The following is a 16,393-nucleotide window of genomic DNA, read 5'->3' on the forward strand; positions in this document are numbered from 1 at the left end:
AAGCAGTTCTGCAAGGTGCTGTGCACCTTCAAAATCCCTTTGATACCTATGACAGCTGTAGGCAATAGGTATTAATAAAATGCAACCCTGTACTTGAATTCTGCTTGGAGCACAACAAAAAGCTAGAAGGAAAGAATACATTTTTTTTAGAGATGGTAATTTCAGATTAATTTTAGAAGATGCACATAGAAAACAATTTTGAATGCTAACCATTATTTGATTTTGAAATAAACTTAAAATTGTTATGTTTCACCATCTCCTCCTTTCTAGTACTTTAGCAATGTTTAACATGGCCACAATAGGTATAATATATTAATTTTGATATTGAGTTTATGGAAAGCTCTTTAACTGATTTAAAAAGAACCTCTGTATGTACTCTAGATAGGTTGATGGAAGAGAATACTGAACACTTACATGTTCTTTTCACCTCAAAGCTGTTTAGAACTTGAAATTTTCAGTGCAGCTTATTTTTGCTTGTGTATGAAATAACAATCTCATGTGCAAATAGCATTAATTTGATGAGAATATGGTTCATTAATTAATATCATGACATGGTGCATGACACTTTTTTCTGTACTTTTTTAAATCAAAATCTGTCATGAATCTGATGTTAATCCTGTAATATCTTTGTAGCAATGTTTGTGTAAATTGTCATAAAAGTGTGATTGCTTTAAATATACCATTTTTAGCATGTATAATCCTGAATATTACAATTACTCTTGAGGAGACGAAATTAGAAAATCAGACTTTTTTATCATGAAATTGTCAAATTATCTTCATAGTGTTTTGTCAGCACATTTATGTTTAAAATCCATCCACTTTAGGAAGAGTAAGTCTAATTTTTTCTGTAAATTTGTCTTCTTACTACTGGTCATTTATTAATGACTAAACACTTTATGGAACAGTAAAACATGAGCTTAAGAAGGTTCGAAGATTTCACACCTAGTTTTCCAACCTCATTTTGACACTTGAGCAAGGAGGTCTAGCACAAAAGTAATTTTCGGGTTTTGACTAATGACTCTCTACTGGAGTACACAAACATTAAATGGTAATGCTGTTGCTACAAAGAAAAACAGTTCCCTCCTCTTCCTAACAAGTGCTGAGCACATATTAGAAGATTCTGGGGTTTTTTTCTGTTTAGAGAAAACTTCCAATATTAACCTTTTTAGAAGCAGGAAAGAAAAGGAATTTAAGGACTGATAACATTCTTTAGAGCTAGTAAAAATATAGTTCAACACAAAAAGAGCAACATTTTAGGATAAAAAGTGATAAGTGGGATTTAACAAAGGGTTCTTTTTCTGAGCATTAAGTGATGCAAATCATAAAAAAAAAACCCAGTATCATGTGCAGAAAAATTTTGACAATTAGAACAGCTTGAAGATGGATAGTTATGTGCTTTTGTTGGGGCTTTTAAAAGATAATTTTAAATACAAGTTTTCTGTGTTCCTTAATAATGATCTTCCTTGAAATCAACATGACTGCAAAAGTCATTCTTGCTTAAAAAGATTTCTAATTCTGAGAAAGTTCTTCTGCGTGTCTCTGCGGGTCTCATGGGCAATCAAAGATCCTGCAGCATCTCCATAGGGGACATGAGAATGTTTCGATACTTAGAATGAATTTCCATTTTGCAAAGTATATTTAAGTGTCCAAAATTGTGTTTGCTTTTGAAGAACAGGCTGAGAGCATAAGGGCTCCCATGGTTGCTGGCCCATTAATGTATGTACTAAAGTTTTGCCTAATCCTATTGAAAGAAAATTAATACGGTTTAAAGGACATGAATATGACAGTCATTGTTTATAAATTCTGCTTTAAACATTACCTCAGAAAGGCTGTGTAGCACATACAGCTCAGTATTTAGATTTGCAAGGAAGGCAGAAGTACTGCAATGTTGCTGTAGGCCTAATGAAAACCTTTCACAAGAAGTTCTGTGCCAAAGAAAGTCAACAATGAGGTTATGAAAAAAATAAGTGCTGCGGATAATTTCATTATAGCCTCCTGAGGTTTCCTTTTTGACACAGAGCCCTTTGTGACCAAATGATAACACTATCCTTTTAAAATCTTCATCACAGTCTGGGGAAAGCCTAAGAAAGGAATGGGAGATGTGAGGATGTTACTGTGGCTCACCAAAACTTCATACAAGTAGCTATGGCAGGGGAGTTGGAACTAGATGATCTTTAAGGTCCCTTCCAACCCAAACTATTCTGTGATTCTATGATTCTATGATTTTAGCTCCATGTGAAGGCTATGGTTTTGAAGCCCTCATTAATCAGTCATAGCAGTGTGAAATAGAAAACTAGAAAAACCATGTACCTGGAAAGTTCAACGATGTAAGCATGAACCTCATGGTCACCTTTTATAGTAGATATTTTCCATCGATCTATTTCTCTCATGTTCCTTGCAAATTCTTACAAATGGGTGTGTGCTCATCCACAAGACTGTTGTTCTTTCTGATTTTTCTAGAATCATAGAATCATAGAATAACCAGGTTGGAAAAGACCCACCGGATCATCGAGTCCAACCATTCCCATCAAACACTAAACCATGCCCCTTAGCACCTCCTCCACCCATGCCTTAAACACCTCCAGGGAAGGTGACTCAACCACCTCCCTGGGCAGCCTGTTCCAGTGCCCAATGACCCTTTCTGTGAAAAATTTTTTCCTAATGTCCAGCCTAAATCTCCCCTGGTGGAGATTGAGGCCATTCCCTCTTGTCCTGTCCCCTGTCACTTGGGAGAAGAGCCCAGCACCCTCCTCTCTACAACCTCCTTTCAGGTAGTTGTAGAGAGCAATGAGGTCTCCCCTCAGCCTCCTCTTCTCCAGGCTAAACAACCCCAGCTCTCTCAGCCGTTCCTCCTAAGACCTGTTTTCCAGCCCCCTCACCAGCTTTGTTGCTCTTCTCTGGACTCGCTCCAGAGCCTCAACATCCTTCTTGTGGTGAGGGGCCCAGAACTGAACACAGTATTCGAGGAGCGGTCTCACCAGTGCTGAGTACAGAGGGAGAATAACCTCCCTGGACCTGCTGGTCACACCATTTCTGATACAAGCCAAGATGCCATTGGCCTTCTTGGCCACCTGGGCACACTGCTGGCTCGTGTTCAGTCGGCTGTCAACCAACACACCCAGGTCGCTCTCCTCCAGGCAACTTTCTAGCCAGACTTCTCCTAGTCTGTAGCAGTGCACGGGGTTGTTGTGGTCCGAGTGCAGGACCCGGCACTTGGCCTTGTTAAACCTCATGCCATTGGACTCTGCCCAGAGGTCCAGCCTGTTCAGATCCCTTTGCAGAGCCTCCTTACCCTCCAGCAGATCAACACTTCACCCAGCTTAGTGTCATCTGCAGACTTGCTAAGGGTGCACTCGATGCCTTCATCCAGGTCATTGATAAAGACATGGAACAGGGCTGGACCCATCACTGAGCCCTGGGGAACCCCACTTGTCACTGGCCTCCAGCTGGATTTCACACCATTTCCCACCACTCTCTGGGCCCGGCCATCCAACCAGTTTTCCACGCAGGAGAGTGTAGAAGTCACTGTGTGCTCTCAGTGTGGACAGAATTTGCCCCAACACCAAGAAGAGTATTTTAAAGCCATGAGGTAGAAGAGATGTACACCTGAGGCTGGAAAGAATTCAGATTTTTCTGAATGCCCTTCTGGTTACTTTATGCTTTATTGAGGCAGAAGCATTTGTTTCATATTTTGTATGGTATTTGTTTGGTGTACTCTTCTTTACGAGCGTATACATGTGACATATCATGAGGACATTATAGTTGTGCATATTGCAACAATGACACATAAATAAGCAAAGAAAAGAACAAACATTGAAGTATTAGTGATAACTAACGTGTCCCTGATACTAGAGAAAAAGGAAGAGATGTAAGGCATAAACATGTCTAGCTATAGATATGTACAGAGATGTTTTAGTATAAAACTGTTCCTAGTCTAAAACCTCAATGGTTTCACTTCTTTTCCTTTTTAAATTTTGTTTCTTTTTAAACAGAAATAAGGAATGGAAATTTGAAAGCCATTTTAGGGCTGTTTTTCAGTTTGTCTCGGTACAAACAGCAGCAACATCATCAGCAGCAGTACTACCAGTCTTTGGTGGAGCTACAACAGCAAGTCCCTTCACCTCCAGCTGAAGCCAGCCAGTCCAAAACACACCAAGATATGCAGTCAAGGTAGGTTAAAAAGTTAATTTTCTCATTTGTAACAGCTTTATATTTATCTGTTCAGAAATGATAAAATTGGATGAATAAATAAGGCCATTTTTTAGACCTAAGAGACTGGTTTTTTCTCTTTTTTTTTAGCTATTTTGCAATGGATGTAGGAAAACAATATCTTAAGTGTTTGCTTGGTATTAAGCTTGCATTTTTTGGGACTAAAGGTAGAGTGAGAGCTGAGAGCGTTCCCGATGAAATTTAGTCCAAATTTTAGTTATTTGTAAGGCATTTTTTCACTTCATTATTGATTCTACCATCCATTGCACATTAAGAGACCCTTATACATACCCTGAGGTTAGTATTCTGGTTATTTTCCTGTTAGTCTCACATACTCAGTTCCACATCTAAAGGAACATTTTCAAATGATTCACAAATTACATGGGGAAAAGGCACAATTAATGATTTAATTCATTATAGACTCTTTGTATCCCTGCACATTCTGGTTTTTGAGTGCCTAATTCTGTTTGAATGTCTTGTGAAAGGGAGAAGAAATGGCCTTAATCTATGTTCATTTTTTTCTTTTAAATGGTCGGTTTATGATTTAGTTTTAGGAAAGCAAAGCACTCAGCAGAATTCTCAATTGCTGAATTGAAGCTGAAAACATATTTTGAGAAGGTAGTTGCTCATTGGCCATGACAAAATAATCAGTTTAAAACACAAATATCTATTTAAATGGAAAGAGTATTAGCAATGTATACTTTATTGAGGAAATTAAAACAAAGCCATTCACATGCAGGATTGTGTAACATCTAGGTTATTGAAGAACTTCATGTATTGTTGTTTTTGGTTTAATATTTATCATCTGCTTGTTTATAATTGCTTGTTTAACATGTTTTGTGTACTTATTGAACAAGTGAATGTTTAGAATGTGATAGGTCAATGATCTAGGATGGATTAAAAGTATCAGACTGCAATAATGAAATTTTGCTTCTTGGGTCCGCTCATGTCTAAATTACACTTTCATGTTTATAATAAATCTATTTCTTCTTCAGTTTAGAAAACATTTCACAATTCAGCCTAATAGAGAACTCTATCTTGAAACTAGGAATGGTGTAAAAATATGTTTGTAGGAAAATGTTGTTGATGGCATTTCAGTTGCCTCATTTCATAAAAATATTAAGGAACAGTTGCGTTTGCTTTGGGTATTACAATGTGAAATGCATTTTTTTTCCCTGCTACTGAAAATTTATGTCTTTGAATGCCTTCTCTTTGAAGTTTAATATTAACATGTAATCTGGGAAATTCTGGGAATAGAAGAGTCTGACCACTCTCAACATTTTCTGAAGTCAATTTGTGCTTTCTGAAGGATATTTTTAATTCTGCATTGGAGGCACTAATATCTGGTTCAGAAATTGTTTTTGCTATCATAAGGAAGACATATTCAGTGTAGGTCTACAAGTGTTCACTACTTTAATCAGTGAAATTAAAGCCTTAGCCAGCTTCATGCAAATACCTTTGGTTATTGGTTTTGTTTATAAGATAATAAAAGAACTGAAACATTTCCTGCTTTTCTAATTTACCTATGGTGAATTTTTAATAAAAAATAGTTACTGTGTTTCTTTATACATCAGTAGTATTGTAAGGAATTCTGTTTGTCCAAAAAGGCTTGGAGCAAGGCAGTTGTTTACTATTTGGAAGACAGTGATTGCACGCTAGTCCATTGTCTGCTCAGGAATGGTAGGCAAAGAGGGGATGGAAAAGAGGGGATGAAGTTTTTATAAAGCTTTCTTTTCATTATAATTTCCCAAGATCTGATGGTCTTCCAGTGCCTTTTTCTCCTTTCTACTTTGCTATGTTTAAATATACTTCATTAGGAGGGAAGGTAGTCATTCCATGTCAAGAACCCCAGCATTCATATCTTCATAAAGTGATATCTAAGGCTGTTTTAACAAAGTTTCTACTTCCTTCCATATATTTCAGACCTTCTACTCTAATGCCAGGATTTTAAATTAGTTTCATTCTTTGATTAACTTTCTATGCATAGCTAAGTTTCAGCTGAAAAATGTTTCTCTGTAAAAAATCAACACTGAGGTTGATACCATCTTTCTTGTTTCCTATCTGTAAACTGAAAGCAAGATTTTATGTTTGCTTTCACATACACAGAAGTTCAATGTTCATCACCATAAACTTCTGTACTGCCTGTGAGAATATGGTTTTCTCTATCCATATATTTTTAGTAAAGCCTTTGAATAGAAAGAAGGGTACTTCCAAAAGCTTTCTTTTCTACAGAAGATTTCTCTCTTCTGCTTTAAGTACATCTATTGTTCTGAGCTGCTAGGAAAACAAGGAGCTCCAGGACTTAAAAAATGAACAGAAATATAGATTTTTTAAAAATAATAATAATAATAATAATAATAGTCTTTTTCATTTGTCGCTATTTTGAAGTCATATCAGGAAATTAGCATAAAATATTCTCCCTTCTATGAAAACTGAGTACATCTGAAAGATGAGATTTCCACAAATAGATGGGCATGTATAGGTATAAATTGGTATGAACTCTCCATGTTGGAATGAGCAAACTTTTTTTTCATAGCAGTAATTTAATTTAATTTTTTTTCAATCAAAACATATACTTTAGAAAATATTTCAAAACTATTTTCAGCGTTTTAGTTTGAAGCTGTTAATGAGTAAATAAAAGCTTCTGTTTAGAAAGAAGCCAAAATACAAAGTTAAAAATTAAAAGATGTCTTTGTTGGGATTCATCTTGCCTCTTACATGCCTTTTGCTGTCTGAAATGAGGACAGTTAGATTACATAACTCCCAAGACTGATTTTGATGACATGATTGCTTTCATGGCAACAGTGTCTTAACATTAATTACAGAAGGAACAAACAGGACTGTCTGATTTACCAGGAAGGAGTTAGTGATTCAGAAGTTCCTAAGGAGCTCATATGACTGCCCCGTAGGACACTTGAGACCTTTAGGTATATTTGACAAAAAGTAGTACCATGCAGAGTCATTAAAGAAGGGTATTGAAAAGTGATAAATTTGAAAGTCTGTAATAATTTCACATTCTTCACTTTTAACTCAATAGACAATCTAACTACTATCAATAATAGAGTAATTTTAGGTGTTTTTTTTTAAGTAGTAGTGATAAAATGAGCTCTTTTATCCTATTATAATAAATGTTAATCACGAGTGCAATTTATTATTACATGTTTATTATGCAGCTGTGCCTCAGTTATTAGCCTGTTGCAGTTCTGAATATGCTTTTAAAAAATCTTAGTACTTTCTGGTTTTTAATGTTTTATAATTTGAAAACAGTACATAGAAACCTTAAGGCAGCAAATTACTTATGGTGTATATGTTGGAAAAATTACTTGGCAAATGCACATAACAGATTATTATCCATTAATTTGGTGTGTGGTCCTTTATTACTTAGAAATAGTTTTTTTCAGGTTTTTGAGAGGAACAAGAAAAATTATCTTAGTATTATGGCAGAAGCCAGGTAATAAATATACTAGCGAATACCTGAGTGACACGCTCATCTTTATTCAATAATGACAAAAGTCGTCAAATCTTATTTGACTAAATTTTCAAGTGTTATTGTGAAAATAATCTTCTGATACATATAATATTGTATTTTACTTGAAAACTCATATATTTCTACTGTGTTAGACACCTAAGACTATCTTTTTGAGACACTGTATATATTTAAGCACATTTGATGTGCACGTGTTTGTTTGTGCACAGGCATGTAAGCAAAACCAGAACATATACACTGAAAAGGATTGATGCTTGCTATAGACTGTGTACTTTTAAAAAATGTTCAGTAAGCAATAACATTTCATATTGTAATTTAAGTCTTTAAAACTGTGTCTTAATAATTACAGTTACTGTAGGATAGATTGTTCCATCAGAAAAGTTACCTTCTTTGTTGCTTCCAGCTCAGGCACTTAATTTCAACTTGATTTCCTAGGAGGTAAAAAGCCATTGTGTGTGCTTTATTAAGCAAGTATGAAAAGGTTATAGTCTCCGCTGTTTCAGAAAGAAATGCAGATTATACATGGGCGAGGGAGATACCTCTGAGAAATTCCATGGAAGATGGTCAGGATAATGAAGTGGTAGCATTCAGGCCCTGCTAGAGGCCAAGAAAATTTTGCATGCACAGGGCTAGTGCGTCACTCTCTTAATTCAAGACAGTGGTCCTAATGTTGATGATGACAATGGTGATAATCTCATCCTGATTTCCAGGTTACGATGTTCTCAGTAATGATAAATGTCTGTGATTATTACTGGGTCTGAGCCCATTCTGCTTGCCACTGAAGCCAACCTACTTTAGTGTCAACCTCAGTGAGAGCGTTTGGGCTTTTTGTCAACAAAAGCTGAAACAGGCACGAAAAGTTATATTAGGGCTCTAGAAGTTTCATAGCCAGGTTGGTTTATCTGATAAAGAGAAGCCCCAGGGGAAGGTTACAATCAGAATATGAAGGAAGTTGATTTAATGTAAGTGAAATTTCATTACAAAGAATATGTTTTAATCATAGAAGATTATCATTTTGTACCACTAAGTATAAAATCTTAAAATCATTTACATGATTAGTGGAAAAATCTATTGTAGATAATAAATGGTAATCTAAGAGACATAATTGTTTCAGATGTGATTTCTGATTTCTTTTTATCCTAAAGTTTCCTGTGTTCTTTTATGACTAACTGAGGGAATCGAATATTCAAAATCTGAGGTAGACACTTCACTCTTTAATTATGACTTTGCTGACGCTTTGAGATTTAGTTAAAAAAATGCAGTGCTGGTGGCCTTATTTATATCTTTCAGTACAGATAAATGATGACAATGGTTACATTATATTTTTATGCTTTGCTTTGCTAGTGGATTCCATTATCACGGCAATACATCTAAACTTTCTGCAGTGATGATTTTTCAACCACCCAGATACTAAGAGAAAACACATGTGGATGAAAGAAGTTCTGTCTCATTTATGGATTAGGCAGTAACTGGTTTCAGTAAGCTGTCAGCAAAATTCCCCAAGACGGACAAACTATTTTGTCACATGCAGGAATGATGAGCACAGCTTGAGGTCCAGATGGATTTTGTTAAATTTGTTATATTAAAAGAGCACCCTGGTTTTCCTAGGCGCATAAACAAAATTAGGTAGTTGTTTTCTACAGGCAGTTGCATATATAACTACTGGAATGAACTGGGTTTCATGTTGCCTCCTACTCAGAAGTACTGGGGGAAAAATGAAAGCTATGGGACACACAGCTTGTGATGTGTAAAATACAGTAATGCAACGGTAGTGGCTATGATTATGAGTTTAAGTAGATCCGTGCCAGAATACTGGCAATCTGTATGGCAATCTTGCTTTCACAGCTCTGTATTTAGAGAAATGTCTTTGTTTCAGTGTTCTAGAGGTTTAAAATATAACCTTAACTGTCTCTACCAAGTGCATTGCACTGACATAGGCTAAAAAATTGAATGTTTAAAGCTCTGTGTCATCCTGGTTAATGGAAAGGAAAATAATGAACCAAGTCTCTTTGCTGTCCTTAGCTCTTGCCATTGTTAGTTAGTTGGTTTTAATGAAGGGAAACAGGCAGGTGTTTCCTGCTTTCTCACTACAGAATCATTATTTAATGCCTGCAAAGAAGAATAATTAGGAAAAATCTTATTTCTTCTTTATGTTCTGTGTTTTCTACTAGAGGCCTGAGCAAACAAACTGATATTAGACTAATCTGATGTATTTTTATGTGTCTGGAAGATAATGCAGAAGGAATTGCTTAATATGATTGCACCAGGATCTGCAGCAGCTACCTTCAAATGGACCTTAGGGATTTAATTTTACTTTAACTGAGCTGTCTTTCTATCTTGACAATTAGCTTTGGCCCTATTTTGTTCTACTCCTCAAAGATGCAATCATTACTGTCCTCGCACTTCAAGTCAAAAGGAACTCAGGAGGGAAGCTCTTTCATCTTTATTGTCTTGAAGTCCAAGTAACTAAAGTAAATAGCATCTCTGTGCATCAAGGACATCAGTTAACTGATTTGCACCTGGGTAAATAGGTGGTATTTAATAATGATGAATTGCATAAATTAGAGAAGATATTTATTGCTGTGATCAGCGCCATATAGGTCATCAGGAAAAGTGGCTCTGCTTGCACTTCCCTTTTGTTTACCTCACACGTCGTTACATGTTGGTATTTATTGCAGTTTCAGAAGTTTTTGAGGCTACAGCTATGGTATATTGGCAGAATAATACAAAACAAATAGACCTTCATAGCCTCCTACATACTAATATTACTGCCACGATCTCATTAGCAATTATTTTGATTTTTTTTTTTGTAAAATTCCTGTTAATGGCTACATTTGAAACAATATGAAAAGGATACATCAGCATGATTTGAAGTTTCATAGTACATATTTCTATTTTGTTTGAAAGACTTAGAATTTACTATACACAAAAGGGTTACTTTTAGATAATTGCAAAACCTTTCTAGTAAACTTCATAAAGAAAAGGCAGAACAAGAATAATAGCAAGAATGTATCTTTTATTTATTTTTTATTGCTATCCCGTCATCTTAAAGATAAGAAGATAGATAATAAAATTTCTTAAGCTTAACATAAGGGAAAAAAACAGCTTTCAAAATGGACTTTGAATTCCTAAAAAATAGTGATCTTTCCTATAGCTATAACACTTACTAGAAAGAAAATATAAAAATGTAAATTATAACGCATTTTATAGCCTCTGAATAACTTTTAAGATTTTTTTTAGCATATCATCTCTTATTTAAACTTTTCACTACCAGCCTCTCAGAAACTGTTTGTATCTATTACCTTCTTACATAATTCTGTGGGCTGGATCATGAAAACCTTGACCTTTACTGGTTAGTACTTGCCCTTGTGTGTTCTTTAGAATTTTCTACAGTTCTTCCTCTCTGCAAAGTACCTGATGTTTGTCTAAACATTTTCTTTAGGAAGATGTGGCACATTATTTCTCCTGTTTATAAATTATCTTTGTCATCTGCTCAAGAATATTTCTTTCTTTGCCTCTTGTTCTATCTGCATTTCAAAATGTGGCTGTCATGCTTTCTCACTGTCTATTCTTAAAGTTTTCAAAACAAGAAAAAGTAAGAGCTTTGGTTATACTTAAAAATCATCACATAAGATAAATTAGCAGATTAAGAAAATCACTTATACATCACTTAATCTGCTTTTTTGAAAATGTTAGTGGGAACATAGCTGAAATGTTGGAATGGTGGTAGAAGGTTTTATAATTTGTGTGTAATGTGTGGCTCTTTTTACTATTTTAGCATCAATAGGAAGACCCAACAAACTGCTCACAAATATACTTCAATATCTTAAATAAGAACAACATTAACTATGTGTTAATTGGTTAACTGATGCAGGTTTATAGCAATCCCAATTATATTTAGGATGTGTTAATGAATGTGGATTTTCTGGAAATCTATGAAAAGATTCAAAAGACAATGAGTGCAGATTTGAAAAAGTGACAGCCTCAGGCTTTCTCACAATCCCCCTTTTTTTTCTTTAGGAGAAAACTTTGTTACAAACTTATTCTATCTAACTGTGAAACAGAGTAATGGCTTACATTACTGGACAGATCATCTGATATAATTTTTTTCTAGTGCAGTATTGTAAACGGTATGGAGATAAGGTCATAAAAGGGTACAACTGGTCCCTAAGGGCATAGTCCTAGTTCTGGCAGCACGCTGTCATCCACTTGGCCAACTTGTTCAGAAACATTAACATTTTTTAAAAGACTGTTTGCATTACTTAAGGTGAGTTACAGTCCAGGATAAGCACAGTAGCTAGGTAGCAGTTTTTTTACATATTCAGTATCCTTTTTGTTTTGTTAAAGTTGTAATTTCATATACTCTTTTATTAAATTCCACAAAATACCGATAGTACAAATACTGGGACCAGGGTGAGAAGGTATGGTCACCATGGTGAATGCTCCATTCCTATTACAAGTCACTATGTTCTGCATGAATGTAAATGTTAATGCAAACCTGGGTTTTCTGAGTTTGAGTTTATAAACTGTGAACAACAGGAAAACATTGAAAACACAATTTTACCTCTCCTTCCAAGCCTGAATCAATTGGAGGCAGTCTTGTTGTAAAAGATGACATAAGTTCAAAGAGTGGAATGGAGAAATGTCCACCTAATGTAGCACAGATGACATGGTATGAACCAGAATTGCCTGAATCATAGATTCCCTCTTGTGAATGAGAAAATATATGTGTGTTTCTGTGTTAGAGAATCATATATAAAAAATACTCATCTACAAAATATAAAATATATATATAGTATATACATACATGTATAACATTTATATATAAAAAACCAACAGTTTAACAATACAGATATTTAGATAGACAGATACATATACTTTGATATAAGCATATACCAATTCACCAGGACTGGGCTAAAAAGATAAAAGAAATGTCTGATAAATATTGTTCATGGGAAAATTCAGGGGTTTCTGTTTCCTCCTCAGCCTCCTTTGGCTGTCTATTTGAGTAATCAGGGATCTTTTAGCTGCTCCGACTGTTCGATATGGCAGAGCATGGAAACTTTTGCTTCCTATGGCATCTCTCCAGGTAGGCTTGGGATTTGGAGTCAGATGAGCCTTAGAATATTCTCTCTTGTGTTTTTTGCCAGGCAAGCTGATGAGAAGTATGCAGCTGAGGATTTTGTTAAGTAAATTAATAAACAGAAATTACATAGAGCAACAAGATCTTCTTTGGAATTTTATCAATATAAAATTCTTTCCTTTTAAATCCAGTTTTTTATCAGGGTATCATTCAAATAGAAAAGTCTTGAACAGTTCAGGAGTGCAATCACCCTAGGGATATAAACGCACTTTATAAGATCAACTGCATATTATCATTCAAATATTCTAGTAAAGTAGGAAGACCTTGATTAAATACTGCAAACCCCTGTGCCTTCTGCCTAGTGTTAACACATAGCTGGCATTTTAGAACCACCATGTGACACTTAACATTATAGGAAAATGACAGTGTGATGTAACATGATCATTTTGATCTTTCAAAAGACTGTTAATAAAAAGTAGATGATATTCATGGTAGTGCTGCATGAATTACATGGGTTACCCCTGGGTTACACAGGGGAGTAGGAGGTTAAAATATTATGAAACAGACCCTTCTAGAAGCTATGTTAAAGCTCATGGAGAACAGGAAGGTGATTTGAGACACCCAACATGGCTTCACCAAAGGCACGTCCTGCTGACTGGTACAGTTCTCACACCAGAAGGACAGGATGTCATCCAGAGAAACTTGGACAAGTAGGAGAAGTGGGCCTGTGTGAACCTCATGAGCTTCAACAAGGCCAAGTGCAAAGTCCTACAACTTGCTCAGGGCAATCTGCAGTTTCAATACAGGGCAGGGGATAACATGACTGAGAGCAGTCCTGTGGAGAAGTATTTAGTAGTGCTGATTGAGGAGAAGCTTGACATGAGCCAATAACGTGCACTTGCCCTGAAGGCCAACCATATCCTGGGTTGCATCAAAAGAAGCGTGGCCAGCAGATCAAGGGAGGTGATTCTGCCCCTCTATTCCTCTCTTGTGAGACCCCACCTGGAGTATTGTGTCCAGTTCTGGAATCCTCAATCTAAAAAGGCTATGGAACTGTTGAAATGGGTTCAGAGGAGGGCCATGAAGATGCTCAGAGGGCTGGTGCACCTCTGCTGCGGGGACAGACTGAGAGAGTTGGGGTTTTTCAGCCTGAAGAAGTGACTCCGGGGACACCTTATAGTGACCTTCCAGTACCTGAAGAGGCCCTAGAAGAAAGCTGGGAAGGGCCTTTTTACAACACTATGAGGTGACAGGACAAGGGGAAATGGTTTAAAATTGGAAGGGGGAAGATTTAGATAAGACATGAGGAAGTAATTCTTCATGGTGAGGGTGGTGAGGCACTGGAACAGGTTGCCCAGAGAAGTTATGGATGCCCTCTCCTTGGAAGTGTTCAAGGTCAGGTTGGATGAGGCCTTGAGCAGCCTGATCTAGTGGGAGGTGTCCCTGCCCATGGCAGGGGGTCTGGATCTAGATGATCATTAAGGTCCCATGTAACCCAAACGATTCTATGATTCTAAGATTTTCAGGTTGATTCATGCTCTGCATCTGGGTTTATAGGGGCTCCATCTTTCAGCTTTACATGATATACATGCTTTCAAGGAGCTGCTTCTTTCCTGATTTACTGTGCCATTTGTATAGCAGGAACATCATTTCTGGAAGTTTAGTCCAGTGTTGAGTAGTCATTTGCCTTCCATCTTCATCCTCTTAGTTCTTATTTGTCCTTTTCAGTTGAATATCACACTTCACTTTCAGTGGGAGGGCATTTAAAAACCTTTAGTATTGTCACTTGTATTGATTTCCTAGTTCCCTACACCTTTTAGGACCGTTAACTCTTTTATCTTGCCTGCAACGGCATGCCCTCAGATAATTCCCTGTCTAGTTGGAAAGTGTTACATAGCTCCCCAATGGAAATGACTCTGCTGCATGGCCACATGGCTCAGAGTCCTTTGGTGGTCCCCACCAGCAACTCAAGGTCGGTGCAATCTCTAACATCTTTGTAGCTTCCTTCCAATACTCCCTACACATACCTCTGTGCCGAACTTCCTTTCTGGGTAGTCTCAGCATGTTTATTTCCTTTTCTCATGGTATTTCACCACGGAAGCAGCAACTGTAACAGCCCAAGGTCACTATTTCACATCTTCTATGTTGACTAGTGTTTTCTGAATTAGCAAGAGAAAAAAAGGGGCCTTGATTTCCACCTGGAATCCAGTTTGCAGAGGCCAGATGCTTTCTCAGGATTCAGGATGAGATGTGTATTTACCATCTTACTCCTTTTGAACAGGATTAGCTTAACCAGGAGCATCTGCTTTCTCTCCCCTATGCATTAGGTGAAATGAGAGAGTTAAGCATGATGTCAGAGGCTAGAAGGACTATTTCTGGCCCAGGTCCAGCACTGCAGTTGCCCCTGGGACTGCAAGACAAGACTGTAGCTCTGGGAGCAGTGGGGTTTCGTAACGGCTCTGCAGTCAGGGTTCTTTTCCTCTATAGTTTGTATGTCCCTGTCCTGCTAATGCACTTTACAGGCAGCTGCTGTGGCTCCTCCATGGAGCTGAGCTATAACTGTGTCAGGGAAGACTACTCGTGGTAGTATTATGACAGTGGAAAGGGTCTTGGGAGTGGACAGCTAAGGGTCTGAAGAATCTCCCTTTCTAATTCTTTAGCAAATAAATCCCTACTTGTCCTAAACGCTATTGTGTTAAACTTATACTGTGCTGCTTTAATGCAGGCACATGTTTATTAAGCCTTTTTGTGGATCTATAAGCATAAAAAAAAAATAACTGTTTTAAGCCAAACAGCTTTATTTTCCTGACTGCTAGATGCTACCCACAGACAATTATTTGGTAGGATGGAGGGCAGCAGGTAAATATTTGTGTAGATGCTTAGAAGAGTCTTCACATCTGTAGTGGTGGGGCCAGCAGCTGGGAAACAGGCATCTGTGCAAAACTTTAATGGGCCCAGTGCATCCAGTGCTAATTGAGAATTAAAACTCAAAGTCATTAGGAAGTTGATGCACCTGGTTTATGAGCTGTTAAAGTTCTTTTTTTTTCTCTTTAATTGGTCACATTACTTTGGAAAATAAATTTACCCAGTCACAGTGAAAATGATGCTTTACTGACACACATCCATGCTTTAGACATCCATCAAAGCCTTTCAAGCCTGTCTGGAAGGCTTGAAAGCAGTCTATAAGCTGATGTTTCATGAATTTGCTAGCGGATGAGACCCAAGTAACAGGCATGGAATTAAAAGCATTTTAGCAATCATTTCCAGATAGGTGCTTCATGTATTGATTGTTGTCAGTAAGAAAAAGGGGAAAAAAGTGCTATTTGTCTGTAGGCTCGCTTATCAAAAACTTGGGAACATCACTGAGATTAAGTTATTTGGTCTTTCTAGCTACTTTGGAATGGTGTTGTTTGAGATAGAAAACTTACAATATGCTGTGGGAAGGCATCCTATTCACTCTGTTTTTCCAGTTCACTGTCCATGTTGATTGTACTGTTTATCATTTTACCTTTAACAACATAAATGCACCAAGGTTTTATCTGACATAACATTTTTCTCACAAACTTCTTTGTTTAGCCAATGCAGTTAATCAGCTAATCATTTCTAGATTCCTT

General features: G+C 36.8%; 1 protein-coding gene across 10 annotated transcripts in view; it reads left to right on the forward strand.

Moving 5' to 3' along the window:
- Nucleotides 1-16,393, forward strand: part of NAV3 (neuron navigator 3) — a 563,826-nt gene that overhangs the window by 394,445 nt on the left and 152,988 nt on the right. For all 10 annotated transcript variants that reach the window (XM_069858034.1, XM_069858023.1, XM_069858043.1 and 7 more), the window contains one exon: nt 3,993-4,170. In XM_069858034.1, the coding sequence (XP_069714135.1) occupies nt 3,993-4,170 (178 nt within the window). The remainder of the gene's footprint in view (nt 1-3,992; nt 4,171-16,393) is intronic.

Source organism: Phaenicophaeus curvirostris, chromosome 1 (assembly GCF_032191515.1).
Source record: "Phaenicophaeus curvirostris isolate KB17595 chromosome 1, BPBGC_Pcur_1.0, whole genome shotgun sequence".
Classification (NCBI taxonomy): Eukaryota; Metazoa; Chordata; class Aves; order Cuculiformes; family Cuculidae; genus Phaenicophaeus; species Phaenicophaeus curvirostris.